General features: G+C 47.1%; 2 protein-coding genes across 2 annotated transcripts in view; one reads left to right on the plus strand and one right to left on the minus strand.

Annotated features, from left to right (window-relative positions):
- The window catches only part of tmem244 (transmembrane protein 244), a gene marked incomplete at both ends in the record, with an annotated part of 4,007 nt that extends 2,494 nt beyond the window's left edge, over nucleotides 1–1,513 (minus strand). Inside the window, one exon of the mRNA XM_084484258.1 lies at nucleotides 1,377–1,513. Within this exon, the coding sequence (XP_084340384.1) occupies nucleotides 1,377–1,513 (137 nt within the window). The remainder of the gene's footprint in view (nucleotides 1–1,376) is intronic.
- On the plus strand, nucleotides 654–14,178 carry tmem200a (transmembrane protein 200A). Its single transcript, XM_084484259.1, has 6 exons — nucleotides 654–816; nucleotides 8,411–8,551; nucleotides 8,850–9,142; nucleotides 9,824–9,987; nucleotides 12,875–13,096; nucleotides 13,139–14,178. The coding sequence occupies exons 2-6, from the start codon at nucleotides 8,421–8,423 to the stop codon at nucleotides 14,075–14,077; spliced, it is 1,749 nt and encodes a 582-aa protein (XP_084340385.1). The 5' UTR covers nucleotides 654–816; nucleotides 8,411–8,420; the 3' UTR covers nucleotides 14,078–14,178.
- The last annotated feature ends 281 nt before the right edge of the window (nucleotides 14,179–14,459 follow it).

Raw genomic sequence — 14,459 nt, forward strand, 5'->3', positions numbered from 1 at the left:
CAACCACCACTTATTTTACAACAGCCCAATACGCAACATCGGGAGTTTCTATAGTTTTTTTATAGCCTTTCTGAACGTTTAAAAACCAGCGGCGAGAACATTTGCATCCGAATCGCGAATCCTGGAACATAAATCCGCCGAGGGAATCGCTCATAGCTTTTTGAGTGATTTCGACACACTAGCAAAGCGATTCTTAAAAGTTTATCAAGATCTATATCCTCGGGATACTGGACGGATTGCCTTCGGCGCCTCACCAGTCACCACCACCCGCGGTCCTGCGTGGCCCTAGATGGAGCGAACAGCGTTTGGAACGACAGCTGTTTATTTGTAAGGATAAGACTATACAGGGTTCTCTCTGTTGCACAACAAAAAAGCCTCTAATAGCCTACTCCTCATGGGCGATGTTGGATCTGACACCAACGGCTGGAATTGAGATTCTCAATTATTTGGATCTAGGTGGCAACCAACTCCCACCTGGCTTCAACTTCTCCCGCAGCAGAGGATTTGGCGGTTTTTACGCTTTTCCCAAATGGCGTACGCCGACGCGTCCCGCGCCCATCGTGCTTTAAAGTTGGGAGTGGAAATGACAAAGGCTTTCAAGTCGATGTTAATCATTGAGTATGTTAAAATGCTGGCGCTGTAGCACATTCGGCACTCAAAGTGGGTGGACAACGTCTCATGTTCAGCAACTCGGGGATTCCCTGGTAGGAGCAGCCGTCCACATGTTGAGGCCCCACCACTGAAGAGCGTTCTCCCAATGAAGAGACATCCGAGATTAATGGAATACCGACACTGACTCTAGACACTTTTCTAACGGTGAGTAGGCGTCTGTAGTCTGTCCTGTTTAAACCATGAAGGAACAACTCGCTGCTCCATCACATTGAGATTGATACATTTTCTTGGGAATATCTTTAGACTTTTATACTCTCTCTCTCTCTCTCTCTCTCTCTCTCTCTCTCTCTCTCTCTCTCTCTCTCTCTCTCTCTTTGAAATTATGAAGTGTTTTGTTTAAAAAAAGTGTAGTGAATACAAGTAGATTAAGGTATATGTGTGTAGTCTACCAGTGTGTTTTTAAGAGCTATAAGAGAAAACAAGCCAACTCTCCCCCAAATGTATTCAGATTCTGATTAAATGCTTTTTTTCCCCCAATCGATTTCAACCTAAAACATATTCACATCTACAGAGTAGGCCTACAGCTGCCAAATAAGATGCGATCATCATTGTGCATCTCGTTGCAAATTGTAGGCCAAATTGGATCGATATGTGATGTTAAATTGCAACTAATTCATCAGACTCCAGTTGTGTTATTAGCTCCTATTTGCAAGGACATCGAGCGACCCCGAAGGACCCCTAGACTATGACATCAAACCATTTACGTCACAGATCTTGCCCCCGTGGTCTCCAGGCGGAAGGGCAAACCAGGACAGCTGGTGGCTCGGGAGCACGGTGACTGATAGACTGACACCTGGTACTGAATGTCGAGTCGTTTAGGATCCCGCAGGACGTCAGTCATTGGATGAGCCAATTCGAACCAATTAAGTAAAATGAGGAAACATCATGAAATCACTTGCAGGCAATACACGCAGGTGCACACACACGTGTCACACACACACACACACACACACACACACACACACACACACACACACACAAACACACACACACACACACATGTCATATGGCACGCACACACACACACACACACACACACACACACACACACACACACACACACACACACAAACCCCTGAGACGGATGACACATCCTTGACTAGAAGAGACAGACGGCTGTATAAACATCCTCACCAGCAGTCATTTGTACTCCCTCGATCGTGCGGAGCAGAAACACATCACGCACCACAATCGGCTGCCCTGCGAGCACGCTTTCATCACACATAACTCACCATTATGCTCCCACTGAAGTACACACTGCTGGTTCAGTGTGCTGACGTCCGACGCCTACAATACAGCACTGCTACTGTAGGCCTACTTGCTGTATGCAACACAGCTACTGTTCCCAAATATTACTTTCATACGGTACAATACTTTACTATACTATATAGAAAACTATAGATTACTATACCATACTATACTATACTATGCTATTCTATACACAAAACGATACTATACTATTCCACACTTGGCCTACTGTTAAATACTATATACAAAACGATACCAAACATACTATACTATACTATATGCACTCTACAATTTGATACTATGCTATGCTATACAGAATGATAATATACATTGTAAACTGTATATGGTTTACTATAGATAAAATGTTGCCCTGACTCAATTCCAATGGACTCTAGACACTCCTCAAGAGCATTTTATGATAATCACTCTCAGATTACGATCAGAAACAAACCCTTTTATCACCCTTTTTTATTAAGCTGCAAAAAATCAATCATGTTTCAGTACAGCAGCAACAAGGAGGATAAATTATAGCAGGTTCAGGGGGGGGGGAATAAAAACTGTGTGTTTACATAAACGTCTGACCGGTGTGGAAGTGACCGACTTCCTCTGTGTTTACCTCCCAGCAGTGTGATGGCCGATCACATGACCTTTAAACCAGCATCCTGGGGTCTTCCACACTCTGATGACACTGAGCCGTCATATGAGAATAACACAATAACTCTCTTTCTCTGTCTCTGTCTCTGTCTCTTTCTCTGTCTCTGTCTCTCGGTGTCTCTCTGTCTCTCTCTCGCTCTCTCTTTTTTTTCTCTCTCTCTCTCTCTCTCTCTCTCTCTTTCTCTCGCCCTCCACCTCACTCTTTATCTCAGTGGTTTGCGGTTCTAACTGTATGTTGTTTGTTTCACTATTTATCTGTAGATTTTCATTAAAACAAGTTTCTTCTCTGTATACACATTTTATTAAAGGTCCCATGGCATGCTATTTTATGGATGCTTTAATATAGGTGTTAGTGGGCCCCTAATACAGTACTTGAAGACGTTCAAGAAATTCAGCCGTTACAGCCACTAGCCAGTCCCACAATGAGCTCTCCACAAACGTGCCGTTTTTAGAGGCGGGTCAAGGTGGAGGGTGGGGGTGTGGCCCTGAGCAGCTTGCGGCCACGGTACCATGCGCTAGTCTACAGTGGAACACTGAACACTCTGGGTGCTCCGGCGGGAGTCCTGGAGCTCTATATCTAAATAATATCATATTATATTTAGATATCTATATAATATAACATATATTTTCATGGTCAAAAGCTGTTTGCGCCTCCTGATGATATTATGAATCTCAAACGACTGCGTCGGGTTCTCAGACGCCTCTGGTTCTTCCACTTCCACGTCAATATTAAGTACAGACTGAACCGTGAAATGGAAGAGAAAGGGATTGTTGCCCGCGATTGTTGCCCGGGGTTGCCTGCGTCGGGTTGGTTGAGAAGGAATTGGGAACCGCGACATGGAGGAGAAAAGGATTGTTGCCCAGGATTGTCCGTCGGAGCCCCGCTGCCCGCTGAATGCTGGCCGCCCCCGGGGCTGCCCGCTACAGCGGGGCTCCGACGGACAATCTGACAAATCGGACAAGAAACTGACAAATTCTCTGGGCGGGCCAAGCAGAGAGGGGAGGTAACATGGCCCAATATGACGTCATATGGGGCCGGAAGCCAAATCGAAGCGTTTCAGCGATCCTTTTTTCAAAGACGGAGCAAGATAGCTACTTCTCGGTTTACACCTAACGCAATTTTTAGCTACTGGGGGACCATAGGGAGGCTAGGGGAACTCAACTTAATGTTACAAAACCTCATAAAGTGACAGTTTCATGCCATGGGACCTTTTTTTAATTAATGTACATGATAATTTCTATACATTGAGACATCATTCCTGACACTGTGACAATGTCCCTGTGTAATAATGGAAAATATTGAACCTTTCATGTTTAAATGAAAACATATGGACAGAGACGGGGGTGTTGTGTGCTGGTGCTGTTTGTTGTGTACAGGCGTCCTCACTGTATCCAGAAGCAAACACACAGAATCAACAAACCTAACAAAAATGCTGTCTTGTTTTAGTCATCAACTTTCTTATTTCTCATTCCTTATCTCCACTCCCTCCTCCTCTGTCGTAACCTTCCTCTTCCCTTCTTTAACTCCTCCTCACTTTCTCACTTGATTTCATACTCTCTCTCGCTCTCTCTCTCCCACTCCACTTCAGTGATTCATTCTGATGATTATAATCACATACCATTAGAGACGGCCCCCTTCCTCCCTCCCTCCCTCCCTCCCTTCCTCATTCATGTGAGCAATACCGTCCAACTAATTTGTCTGATATTTCCTTCAGTCACAGAACGCTTTCCCATCATTACTAGAGTCCCCCACTAGTGACACACTTGGGAGTAACACAACTATTCAGATCCGCTGTGCAAATAGTGTGCATTTTTCCTCATGGTGATTACATCAGTTGGTTGCCACGGAAACCTGTCACCAAGTGGGAGCGCGGTGACAGGTTTCCATAGGGTTGCTATAGGGACCATGTATCACACATCATGTGACCCCTATATATCTTGGTTCCTTGTCATTAACATAATCATCTTGGCGATAAAACCCAGACCCGGTGACGTGTGCTGCTCTCCGGTGAATCATGTTATATTCTTTGAGTGCACAACGTAGAGGAGAGAGCAGACGCGAGTGCATAATTTTACGTTTTAAGAGCGTGCTTTTGACAAATCATATTGGCATATATTATATTCTATGTTCTATTTTGAGTGTGTGTGTGTGTGTGTGTGTGTGTGTGTGTGTGTGTGTGTGTGTGTGTGTGTGTGTGTGTGTGTGTGTGTGTGTGTGTGTGTGTGTGTGTGAAAGTATGTGTGTGTGTGTGTGTGTATGCAAGCATGTGTGTGTGCATGTGTGTCTGCGCTAGGTGTGTGTGTGTGTGGCTGCATTTTTGTGTGTGTGCATGCGTGTGCGTGTGTGTCTATGTGTATGGTTTGTGGGTTGGCTTTGTGCAGGTTTGTGCGTGAGTGTCTTTTGTTGACCCGTCTGATTTTGTGCGATTTCCTGGTGGACTTGCATGCTTGACGGTGAGTTAGAGTAGAGGAGCAACCACAGATTCTTCAGGAGGACCCAACCACAGAGCAATGCACCTCATGCTGCCCACCACTTAATGAAGTGACACATGTTGGTTGGGAATTTGGGATTCACCCCTCGCTCGTCTCGCTCTCTCTCGCTCTCTCCCTATCTCTCTCTCTATCGCTCTTTTTCTCTCTGCCTTGTGTCTGTCTAGCTTTATTTTTGTATTTTACCGACCAATAATTGGTTGGTTGTTTTCGTGATTATATGTGTGATTGCAACCAACCAGCCAATTATTGGTTAGAATTAAACAAGCTGTGTTGAATTGTGTGGTAATGTGTTTCCCACTGTGCCTGTAAGAGTGTGGGGGAGAAATGCTAGTTAAATGTAACTACAAATTGTTACTCACATGCATCAATCATGAATCAATTAATATTGTTGAAAACTGTATTTCAGTGAACCTGAAGCGCATTGACCTCTAGTAGACCTGTTAAAGTAAATAAAGTAGAGTAAATAAATATATAATATAATATTAAAACAGGAACATAAATAAATAAAGAGGAGAGGGTTTGTTTAGGAATGGTTTTACACACGGTGGCAAAGTGGTGCTTCAACACAGTTTTAACAATTCAACCAAACAGAGTACACAAAGGGGACAATGGGAGAGAGAGAGCGAGAGCGCACACAAACCATACTTTCCTTGCATCCAACACAGAAACAGACACATAAACTTATTAATGCTTGGAATAAAATGCATGCATCAACACTGGCATTAACACACACAGGCACACACCTCACATCACACAGAAAGATCCAGAAAAAACAACAAACAATACCTCCATTATGCCATTTTAATTCAGAACAGACGCTTACATAACAATGGATTTGGGAACTCACAGTAAGTCATGTCGAGTCAGTTTTATTTTTATAGCGTTTAATCACAGTTACAGTCTCACAGGGCTTTACAGGTCATATAATTATGATACAACCCCCTAACGTCAGCCCGCCAAATAGCAAGAAAAAAACGTGATTATCGAGGAAGAAACCTTGAGAAGTCCTTGGAGCCAAATGGGAGTGTATAGAGATGAGGTTTATATTGTATAGTAAATCATTACATCGTTTCCATTACTTCATAATAAAAAGTACCTCGGACAACAACAACACTGTGAATGGAAACAAAACCCCACTTCCCACAACACATCGACACGATATACACAAGACGAGACAATTTAGTTCTACAAAGAAAATATATTTCCTACATTTCTAGAAAGAAACACGGCCTCCCAGTAACAATACAAACTGAAAAAGAAATCCCCACACAATAACAGTGTCAGGAAATGTTACCGCACAATAGCATTCTAACAGAAGACAGCTGGTAGTATTTGAAACTGTGTGTGTGAGTGTGTCAGCACACACTTTATAACTATTATTTGTTTGGTTCAAACTCATCATCTACTTTTGTTACCAAGTATAAAAGCATGCACCTACACAAACTAAATTTACAAACTACAATTAGTGCTAATATCTATTGAAACATTAACGATTGTAAACCCTCTTTCATAAATCCAGCCCATAATAGGCACGGCTCCAACCACCACTTATCCTTTGATCGGGCCAAAAAACATAAACAATTTCATCATGCACCCATAACGATAATAGCCCCCATTTCCTTGCCAAGCACGGGTAATCCTGCAGCAGTTAACTTCTGAAATGCCAGAATCTCAGCACATTCATTTTCTAGATTGCATTGCTCCATATTTACTGCCGCTCCAGAGCCAAGCCAGCATGATCATTCCAGAGCTGGCTTGGATCCGCCTGCAACGTGCCAGTCCAAATCCTTCATTTGATTATTCCATTATTCAAGACACCTGTCCCCCCTTAACAAACACTGAGGCTGAATTAGCAAATATTGAAGAGATCCCTGCTAAATCCAATAATAATGTCATCCAAACCCCAGATTATCGCCCATATAAACCCAAAGAAGGTTTTCAGGAACAAGAGAGTGTTCTCATTAGTGAAATAACATCTCTATTTATAGGTAGCAGAACAGTTGGCAAGACAGAAGACACAATCATCTGTGTAAAACTCTGCTCAATGTTCTCAATAATAGCTGGAAGGAAATATGAATAATATAGACAAATATTATCTTGCTAGTATGCACTATGGACATGCTATGCACAAAACAAAAACAGCAAATTTACAGATGCATCAAACTGCATTCCGTGTGACACAGATTCAGACCTTTGTCATTTTCTTTTTTTCAGAGTCATTTTTTATGTCACACACACACACACACACACACACACAGACAGAACACACTGAGAGCTGCTTCGGTGGAAGAGGCAGGGACGTGATGCCTGTGGGTTGTCAGGAGACAGCGCTGTCTGTGACATGTCATTCCTTCTAAATGAAACATTCGGAGGAGTGAATCCCTGAAGGGATTGGCCAGGGGTTTCACTATCCCCCATGGAGGTTTAGCCAATCACAGAGGCTAGGTATCACTGCGCCAGGCAAGCTGGTGTTCAAACTCACAGTGTGTGGGTGCGTGTGTGCGTGCATGTGTGTGGGTGAGTGGGTGGGTTAATGCGAGACATTCACTGAAAAGCTCTTTGACTGCCGACAGTGCCCAGACAACCACTATAGATACGCAGTCTGTTCACCATTTGTAAGAGGATGGTTGCCAATGATGTATTTCTGACCATGTGTAAGTGTGTGCTTATGTGGGTTGTGCATGCATGTGTGTGTGTGTGTGTGTGTGTGTGTGTGTGTGTGTGTGTGTCAGCAGCCAAGGTCATTTGTTTGTGAGTCTCCTGTAGAAAATACTTTAGGCAGGTGGTTGGAGGTTGGTGGAAGCAGAATAACCTGTGCTGTGTTCCAATATCCATACTTCCATGAGTACACTTGCACGTAGTACACTATCCGCACTGACTAAGTGCGCTGATTTTAAGACTTTCTGTGGTGCACTAACCAGAAATTACGATCGCGACTGCTGCTGTGGCTCCTGCTGTGTGTGTGTGTGTGTGTGCAAATAAGTACATGTGGGCGCATACCTTATGCACATCTCGCATGCATTGTTCATCAGCGACATGCCGTCGCACAATGTGCGCACAATGTGTCTGCCAAATGAGTGACATGCAGAGAGCCTTGTAATCCTGGAGCTCAGCTGTCTCTGCTCAACAGGCGAGAGTGGCAGAGGCTCTGAGCCATCCCTGTTGCCCGCCCGGGCCCAATTCATCATCATGACGGCGGAGCAAAAACTAATTGTGCTTCAGTAACATTGACCCAAGTGGGCTCCACACACGCCAGGCTCACAGATCAAATGTGGAAAACAGCGGTTAGCAGCTACAGTCGCTAAGGGTGTGTGTGTGTGTGTGTGTGTGTGTGTGACTCCAGCAGGTCCAGTATGACTGCAGCAGCAGGAGTGCTAACAGGCTTGGCTAAGCTAAAACGCCAAGACTCCAGCCGATCTCAGCACCGCTCCCTACAGGCCCTGAACTCTGGCCCGGGAAACCCCACGCCAGAACCGGCCCCCAGGTACACTCCTCACTACGATGTGACATTTTTATTTCCATATTAACTATACTGATTACTACTATATTACTATGAATTAGGACGATGCATCAAGTAATTGAAAGCCTTTGCCAAAATGACAACACACATATTTAACTATTTTCTGTAAAAGTAAACACCTTTAGCAGCTACATTTTGATGTATACAAAAGCATGGTGTTACACTGGTGGAGATGAAGCAGCTATACATGTGTGCTTACCGGAGCGGTGAGTGCAAAGTGAGGCGTTGATTGTTCACTGTTTCTCTTTTCACTGACTTTCAGGAAGAGGAAGCGGCGGTCGGACATTGTGGTCGTGCGCGGGAGGCTCCGCCTCTACTCCGCCTCTGGGTTCTTCCTGCTACTGGGATTGGTCATCCTGGCCATGGGCATCGGCATGGCGACGCTGGGCTACTGGCCGCACGGAGCTAACACGCAGGCGTTCAAAAGCAAGCCAGCCGAGGCCGGGGGCGGGACAAGCAAATCGGCGCCCGGAGAACAACAAGAAACAGACGTGGGAGACAAGATGGCCGCCGCGGGAGCAGTGAGCGGGGGAAAGATGGCGGTGGTGTTAGACGGTGAGCGGGGAGAGAAGACAAACAGTTAAGCCCAAGGTGATGGAAGACCAGCTGCCATTCAGGCTGATTCAAGCCAAGAGGGGCTGTTGAAGCACGAGGCCCTTCTATTGTACTTAAAAATAGATGGAACACTTATAATATATAATATATAATATATAATATAATGATGAGTATGGTCAGTCAAAAAACGGCTACTTTAGAAGAACAATCGGCCTACTGGTGTTTTAATGTGGGCAAAACTTTAGATCCTCTCCTTGTTTTACCAATATGAGATTTCTTGGCTGATCCCAATAATCAAAAGCTATTATAGACCTCACCAATAATAGCGGTTTGTATAAAAATAAAAATAAATATCAATACAGCATATAAATACAGCTGCATGGGATGAGAATTAGCTTATCTTCATCGTTACCAAACCCGTTATTACACGTCGGCGTCCGATAGAACCAACCACCTGGTGTCTTTGTAGCCGCGGTGCCCCATGACCGGTCCCCTGTCGTCACCATAGTGATGTGGATACTCCACGGACGACTTATTGACCCCCGAGCCAGCGAGGCAGCTGGAGGGGCCCCCTGCCCTGAGCTAGATGGAGACTGACTGTTGACCCCCAGCCACTGAGGGGCCCCCGCACCGAGCTAGATGGGGACCGACCGTTGACCCTCCCCCCGCTGCTCCTTGTAGGTCAGACGAACGGGCCGGCGGGGGGCCTCCTGACCCGCTTCCTGGACCAGCACCGCCACTCGGAGAGGATGAAGATGTTCGGGCCCTTCACCATGGGGATCGGCATCTTCATCTTCATATGCGCCAATGCCATCCTGCACGAGAACAGAGACCGGGAAACCAAAGTAAGGCGCACGCGCACACGTGCAGAGCTTGGGCACACACACATATATACACTTGCAGACTTAAGCACACACACACATGCACCATTAAGCACACACTCGCTTGATCGCACACATACACAAACGGAGAGGCATTAGCTCAGGAGGTAGAGCGGGTTGGCTGGTAACCGCAAGGTTGCTGGTTCAAGCCCCGGCTCCTCCTAGCTGAGTGTCGTGGTGTCCCTGAGCAAGACGCCTCACCCTAATTGCTCCTGACGAGCTGGCTGTCACCCTGCGTGGTTGACTCCATCATCGGTGTGTGAATGTGTGCAGGAATGGATGAATGTCAGTCATTTACAAACACACACATGCACACTTAGGCACAAACACACACACACACATGCACGCTTAAGCACATACACACACAGGCATGCTCATGTGCCTAAGCATAGAGCCTAGAATGAAAAGGTCACATATAGTCCTGTCTGAAGGACATCTGGTAACTAGACTATTAAGAGGACATCCAAAGCCCCTTTCCCACTGGACAAAAAACCCAATAACACCCGCTCTGGCTCTTGTCTTTTGTGGGAAAGGTTACAATTGGCATTCATTCCCAGGGCAAATTACTGTGCTATAGACACAGGTCTTTATCGGCTCCAGCTCCCATCTGCAGTGATGGAAACATGACACCCAGGTGGAAATGCATCTTTCTGCCCATTTTCTGGAGCGATGCTTCGATGTGAGTTGAGTTACTGGAAGGTGGCTTAATTAGAGCAGCGTGCAACGTCGATTTTGTTCTTCCGAGTTTCTTCCGAGTTTGAAGGAGAAACAGAATAAGTTACGGATAAAAGAAGAAACCCACTGAACATGTTCACAAGCCTCCATGGTGCTTTCTACTGTTACCTAACCCTCTTTTTCGGTGCGTTTGAGACGTCGAAGGTGACTCACCAGAAAGAAAACTGAAAAGCATATTCTTCTACTAGCAGACACCTCCTTTATTCAGGTTTCCCTCAGCTTCAAAAGATCTACAGATATTCCCTTATACTTGCTAATTATTTTGGTAGAAAACGCAAGGGAACACTCAGCCCCCATTACTGTCAACTCCTTCCCCTTCTCTTCTTCTCATCACTCCCTCTCTCTATATATCTTTCACTCTGTGTTCCTCTCTTGATTTCTTTCCCTCTCTCAATCCTCTCTATCTCACCCTCTATCTTCCCCCCGTCTCTTGCCTCCCACTGCTCTTGCTCTGTCTCCCTCTATCTCTCTCTCTATCTGCCCTCGTCCCTCTCTCTCTCTTTTCTCCACTTTTCTCATCTCTCTCTCCCTCTGTCTCTCTCTCTTTCTTCCCCTTTTCTTATCTCTCACTCCCTCTCCCCTCTGTCTCTCTTACTCACCCTCTATATTGGTCTGTGTTCTGTAATCTCCTCCATGCCGTAATCATCTTGAAGGGTATCTAATCTACCATGCAAGATATACATAAACACCCTCCCAACTCCTGTCCCCCATGATCTCTTTCATCATCCCTCTCCCCCTCTCCCTCCCCCCGCACCCTGTCATCGGCCACCCCTGTCTCCCTTATCTCACCAGCGTTATAATCATGTTAAATACTTTCAAAGATGCCGTTGTAGATATTGCATGCATGTATTCATGCCTACATGACACACGCGCACGCGAGCGCAGGCACACACATAACCACAACCACAACCACACACACACACACACACACACACCCACACCCACACACACACACACGCAAACACAATAACACGCACACACAAACAGCTCTAGGCAACAAAAGCAAAAGTGTGAGTGTAGATTTTTTTGGATTCTTAGTCCTTTGCAGATATCCACATTAGAAGTTTAGACGTACCTTAATGAACTCAAATTGTAAGTAAGTAATTATTCCCACTGAGGCACACAAAGCGTATAAGTGATATTATCAGGCACCATGAAATGAAAGTGTACTCACCTACTCACCTGTACGCACCTGTTTGACAAAGTACGCAGACAAATAAGAACAAGATCCTTCCATTATATTTCAATGTTTCAAATGTTCCTCTTCCTGCACAATTCACTGTATTTGTGTTGATGTAATGGGAATGTAAACTTTTCAACCCATAACATGTGTAAACATGTGTAAATGTAAACTTTTCAACCCATAACATCATAACATGTATCTGTGCCACATACCTGTTTCAGTTGAAACTGTGGCATATTATGAAAGCCACCTCCACTCTGAGTGCTTCAAGGTCAAAGCTGTAATGATTTAGAGGCTGAGATCTTTTGTGCTTTTGATGCAGATTTCGCCCCTGTCATTTGCCTGTATTGTCTGTATTCTTTGTAAGTGTGCGCTGCTGTTTTGTCTCGTCGCAAGTGTGTGTGTGCTTATCAAATCTCTCTGTGAGAGGTCCTCAGCCTCAATGGCCCTGTTTACACAAGATAACTATCTGGATTATACAACCGATTTAGCATTCTCACTGTATCCAGATTCGTCATCTGTTTACAAGACAGGCCAAACATGCTCACAACCGTATGCGGTCTCAGTCTGCACCACATCACCGTTTTAAAATATAAACATACACCTGTATGAATGTATGTCAATTTCTGTATCAATGCTAATCTCAAAGTATACTAGCCAGAGTTGTTTGGCAACCATATTGCTGTCTTGAGGAACTTTATTTCTTGGCTGAAGATAATTTGTTTTCAATAATGTATTGCATGTAAGTTGCCATGCGTTTATAAATGAAATCTTCCTAACCCTAGGTCAGTCTATAGTAACCGTTTCAGTAAATGTTTTTAAAACCCTAAATGTCTCTAAAACTGACGTCAACCACGGCGGTCTCGCGGCTTAACTGCTTGAGTCACCAACCAGCCGTTCCTCACCCTCCTCCTCCCTTCCGCTCTGCTCCAGGTGATCCACATGAGGGACATGTACTCCACCGTCATCGACATCCACCGGCTCCGGCAGCGGGAGATCAAGCACCAGCACCACAGCAACGGCTCCTTCTCCGCCGAGCACGGGGGCCCCGAGCTCCGGGGACAGGGGGCCCCCGACACCTCGGGGGCCGCCCGCCTGGCCAGCCACGCCCTGCTGGCCTTCTCCTCTCGGGCTGGCATGGGCTCCCTGGGAGGAGTGGGAGGAGGAGGAGGAGGAGGAGGAGCGGGGTCCACGGAGGAAGAGGAGGTGCTCCTGGGCGGAGGGGAGGAGCACGCCCGGGTGGACTTTGGACTGGGCGGGCTCCTGGCGCCGTTCTACAAGGACCGGCACCCAGGCCGCGCCGACCCGTCCCGCCGGCAGTGGTCATCGGTGGACCGGGAGGCGGCGGAGGGCGGCGGGGGGCACCGCGCACGCTCCATCGTCTCCTCCTCGCTCTCTGCCTTCACGCTGCCCGTCATCAAGCTCAACAACTGCGTCATCGACCAGCCGGACATGGAGGCCATCACGGAGGAGGAGCGAGGGGCGGGAGGCGCCGGGGGAGCGGCGGGAGAGAAACAGAGCGAGCGGCGCCTGCGACCCCAGAGCTCCATGGAGTCCCTGGTGGTTCCCGAGGCGACGCTCGCCAAGGCTTCCAAGCTGCCGGGCCTCCACCGCAGCAACTCGGCCTCCATGACCTCCCAGTGCTCCTTCTCCTCGTCCTCCTTGCTCTCCCCGGCGCCGTCGTCAGCCTCGGGCTGCTGGCTCTCCCCCGGCGCGGCCCGGAGTGACTTTGGCTCCAACAACTCTCTGCACATGCTCAGTAGCCACTCCAAATCCCTGGACCTGGAGCGCGGGCAGAGCATGCTCAGCGTGCGGCCCGAGCAACGGAAGCACCCCAGCTGGCCCCGCCTGGACCGTAGCAACAGTGGCCGCGGTGGCCGCGGTGGCCGCGGCGGCGGCGGTGGCGTCAGCCGCAGCGGCAGCACCAAGGGCTACGCGCGGCTGGAGGACCGCGAGGAGCCAGCCGGTGCGGAGCGGTTGCCGGACGCGGATGGTCACGCCGGTGCGGCCAGGCGGGACTACAGCAAACGCGAGAAGCTGCTCATGATTTCCCGGTCGCACAACAACCTCAGCTTCGAGCGCGACGACGCCAACAGCAGCGCGCTGAAGCGAGGGAGCTCTGAGACCCGCTTCTAAAGAATAGATCAATAACGGATTTGGGTTTTTGTTTGTCTGCGCCTCATGGCCGTGGATGCTCGGCTGAGTGAAGATGGAGCAGCGTTGTAGTGGTTATGGTAATGCTCTCGGGGGACATGTGGTTTAGCTTGAGGCGACAGGCAGCAAGAGGAGAGTTGCTGTTTTGTGGCATAAATTCCTCCTGGTAATACTATACATGTCCATTGACAGGATGTTGACTCTCTCTGTGCACCCACAGGATGTCACATCACAAGGCCAGGCTACACCGCAGTATCAAAGCGAGCGAGCAATGCCATGCAGGTATCAGTCAGTGTTAAGCTTGTCATGAATGTACCACTCTTGTATGAAGAAGGTGCCGATGACAGAAAACGGTGGGGTTATT

Source organism: Micromesistius poutassou, assembly GCF_964030765.1.
Source record: "Micromesistius poutassou genome assembly, chromosome: 19".
NCBI classification, from domain to species: domain Eukaryota; kingdom Metazoa; phylum Chordata; class Actinopteri; order Gadiformes; family Gadidae; genus Micromesistius; species Micromesistius poutassou.

Excerpts from the sequence above, each read along its gene's own strand:
- tmem200a (XM_084484259.1), top strand. The coding sequence starts at position 8,421 with ATGACTGCAGCAGCAGGAGTGCTAACAGGCTTGGCTAAGCTAAAACGC. Across the intron at positions 9,143-9,823 it reads GATGGCGGTGGTGTTAGACG|GTCAGACGAACGGGCCGGCG; the intron begins GTGAGCGGGGAG and ends TGCTCCTTGTAG. Across the intron at positions 9,988-12,874 it reads ACAGAGACCGGGAAACCAAA|GTGATCCACATGAGGGACAT; the intron begins GTAAGGCGCACG and ends GCTCTGCTCCAG.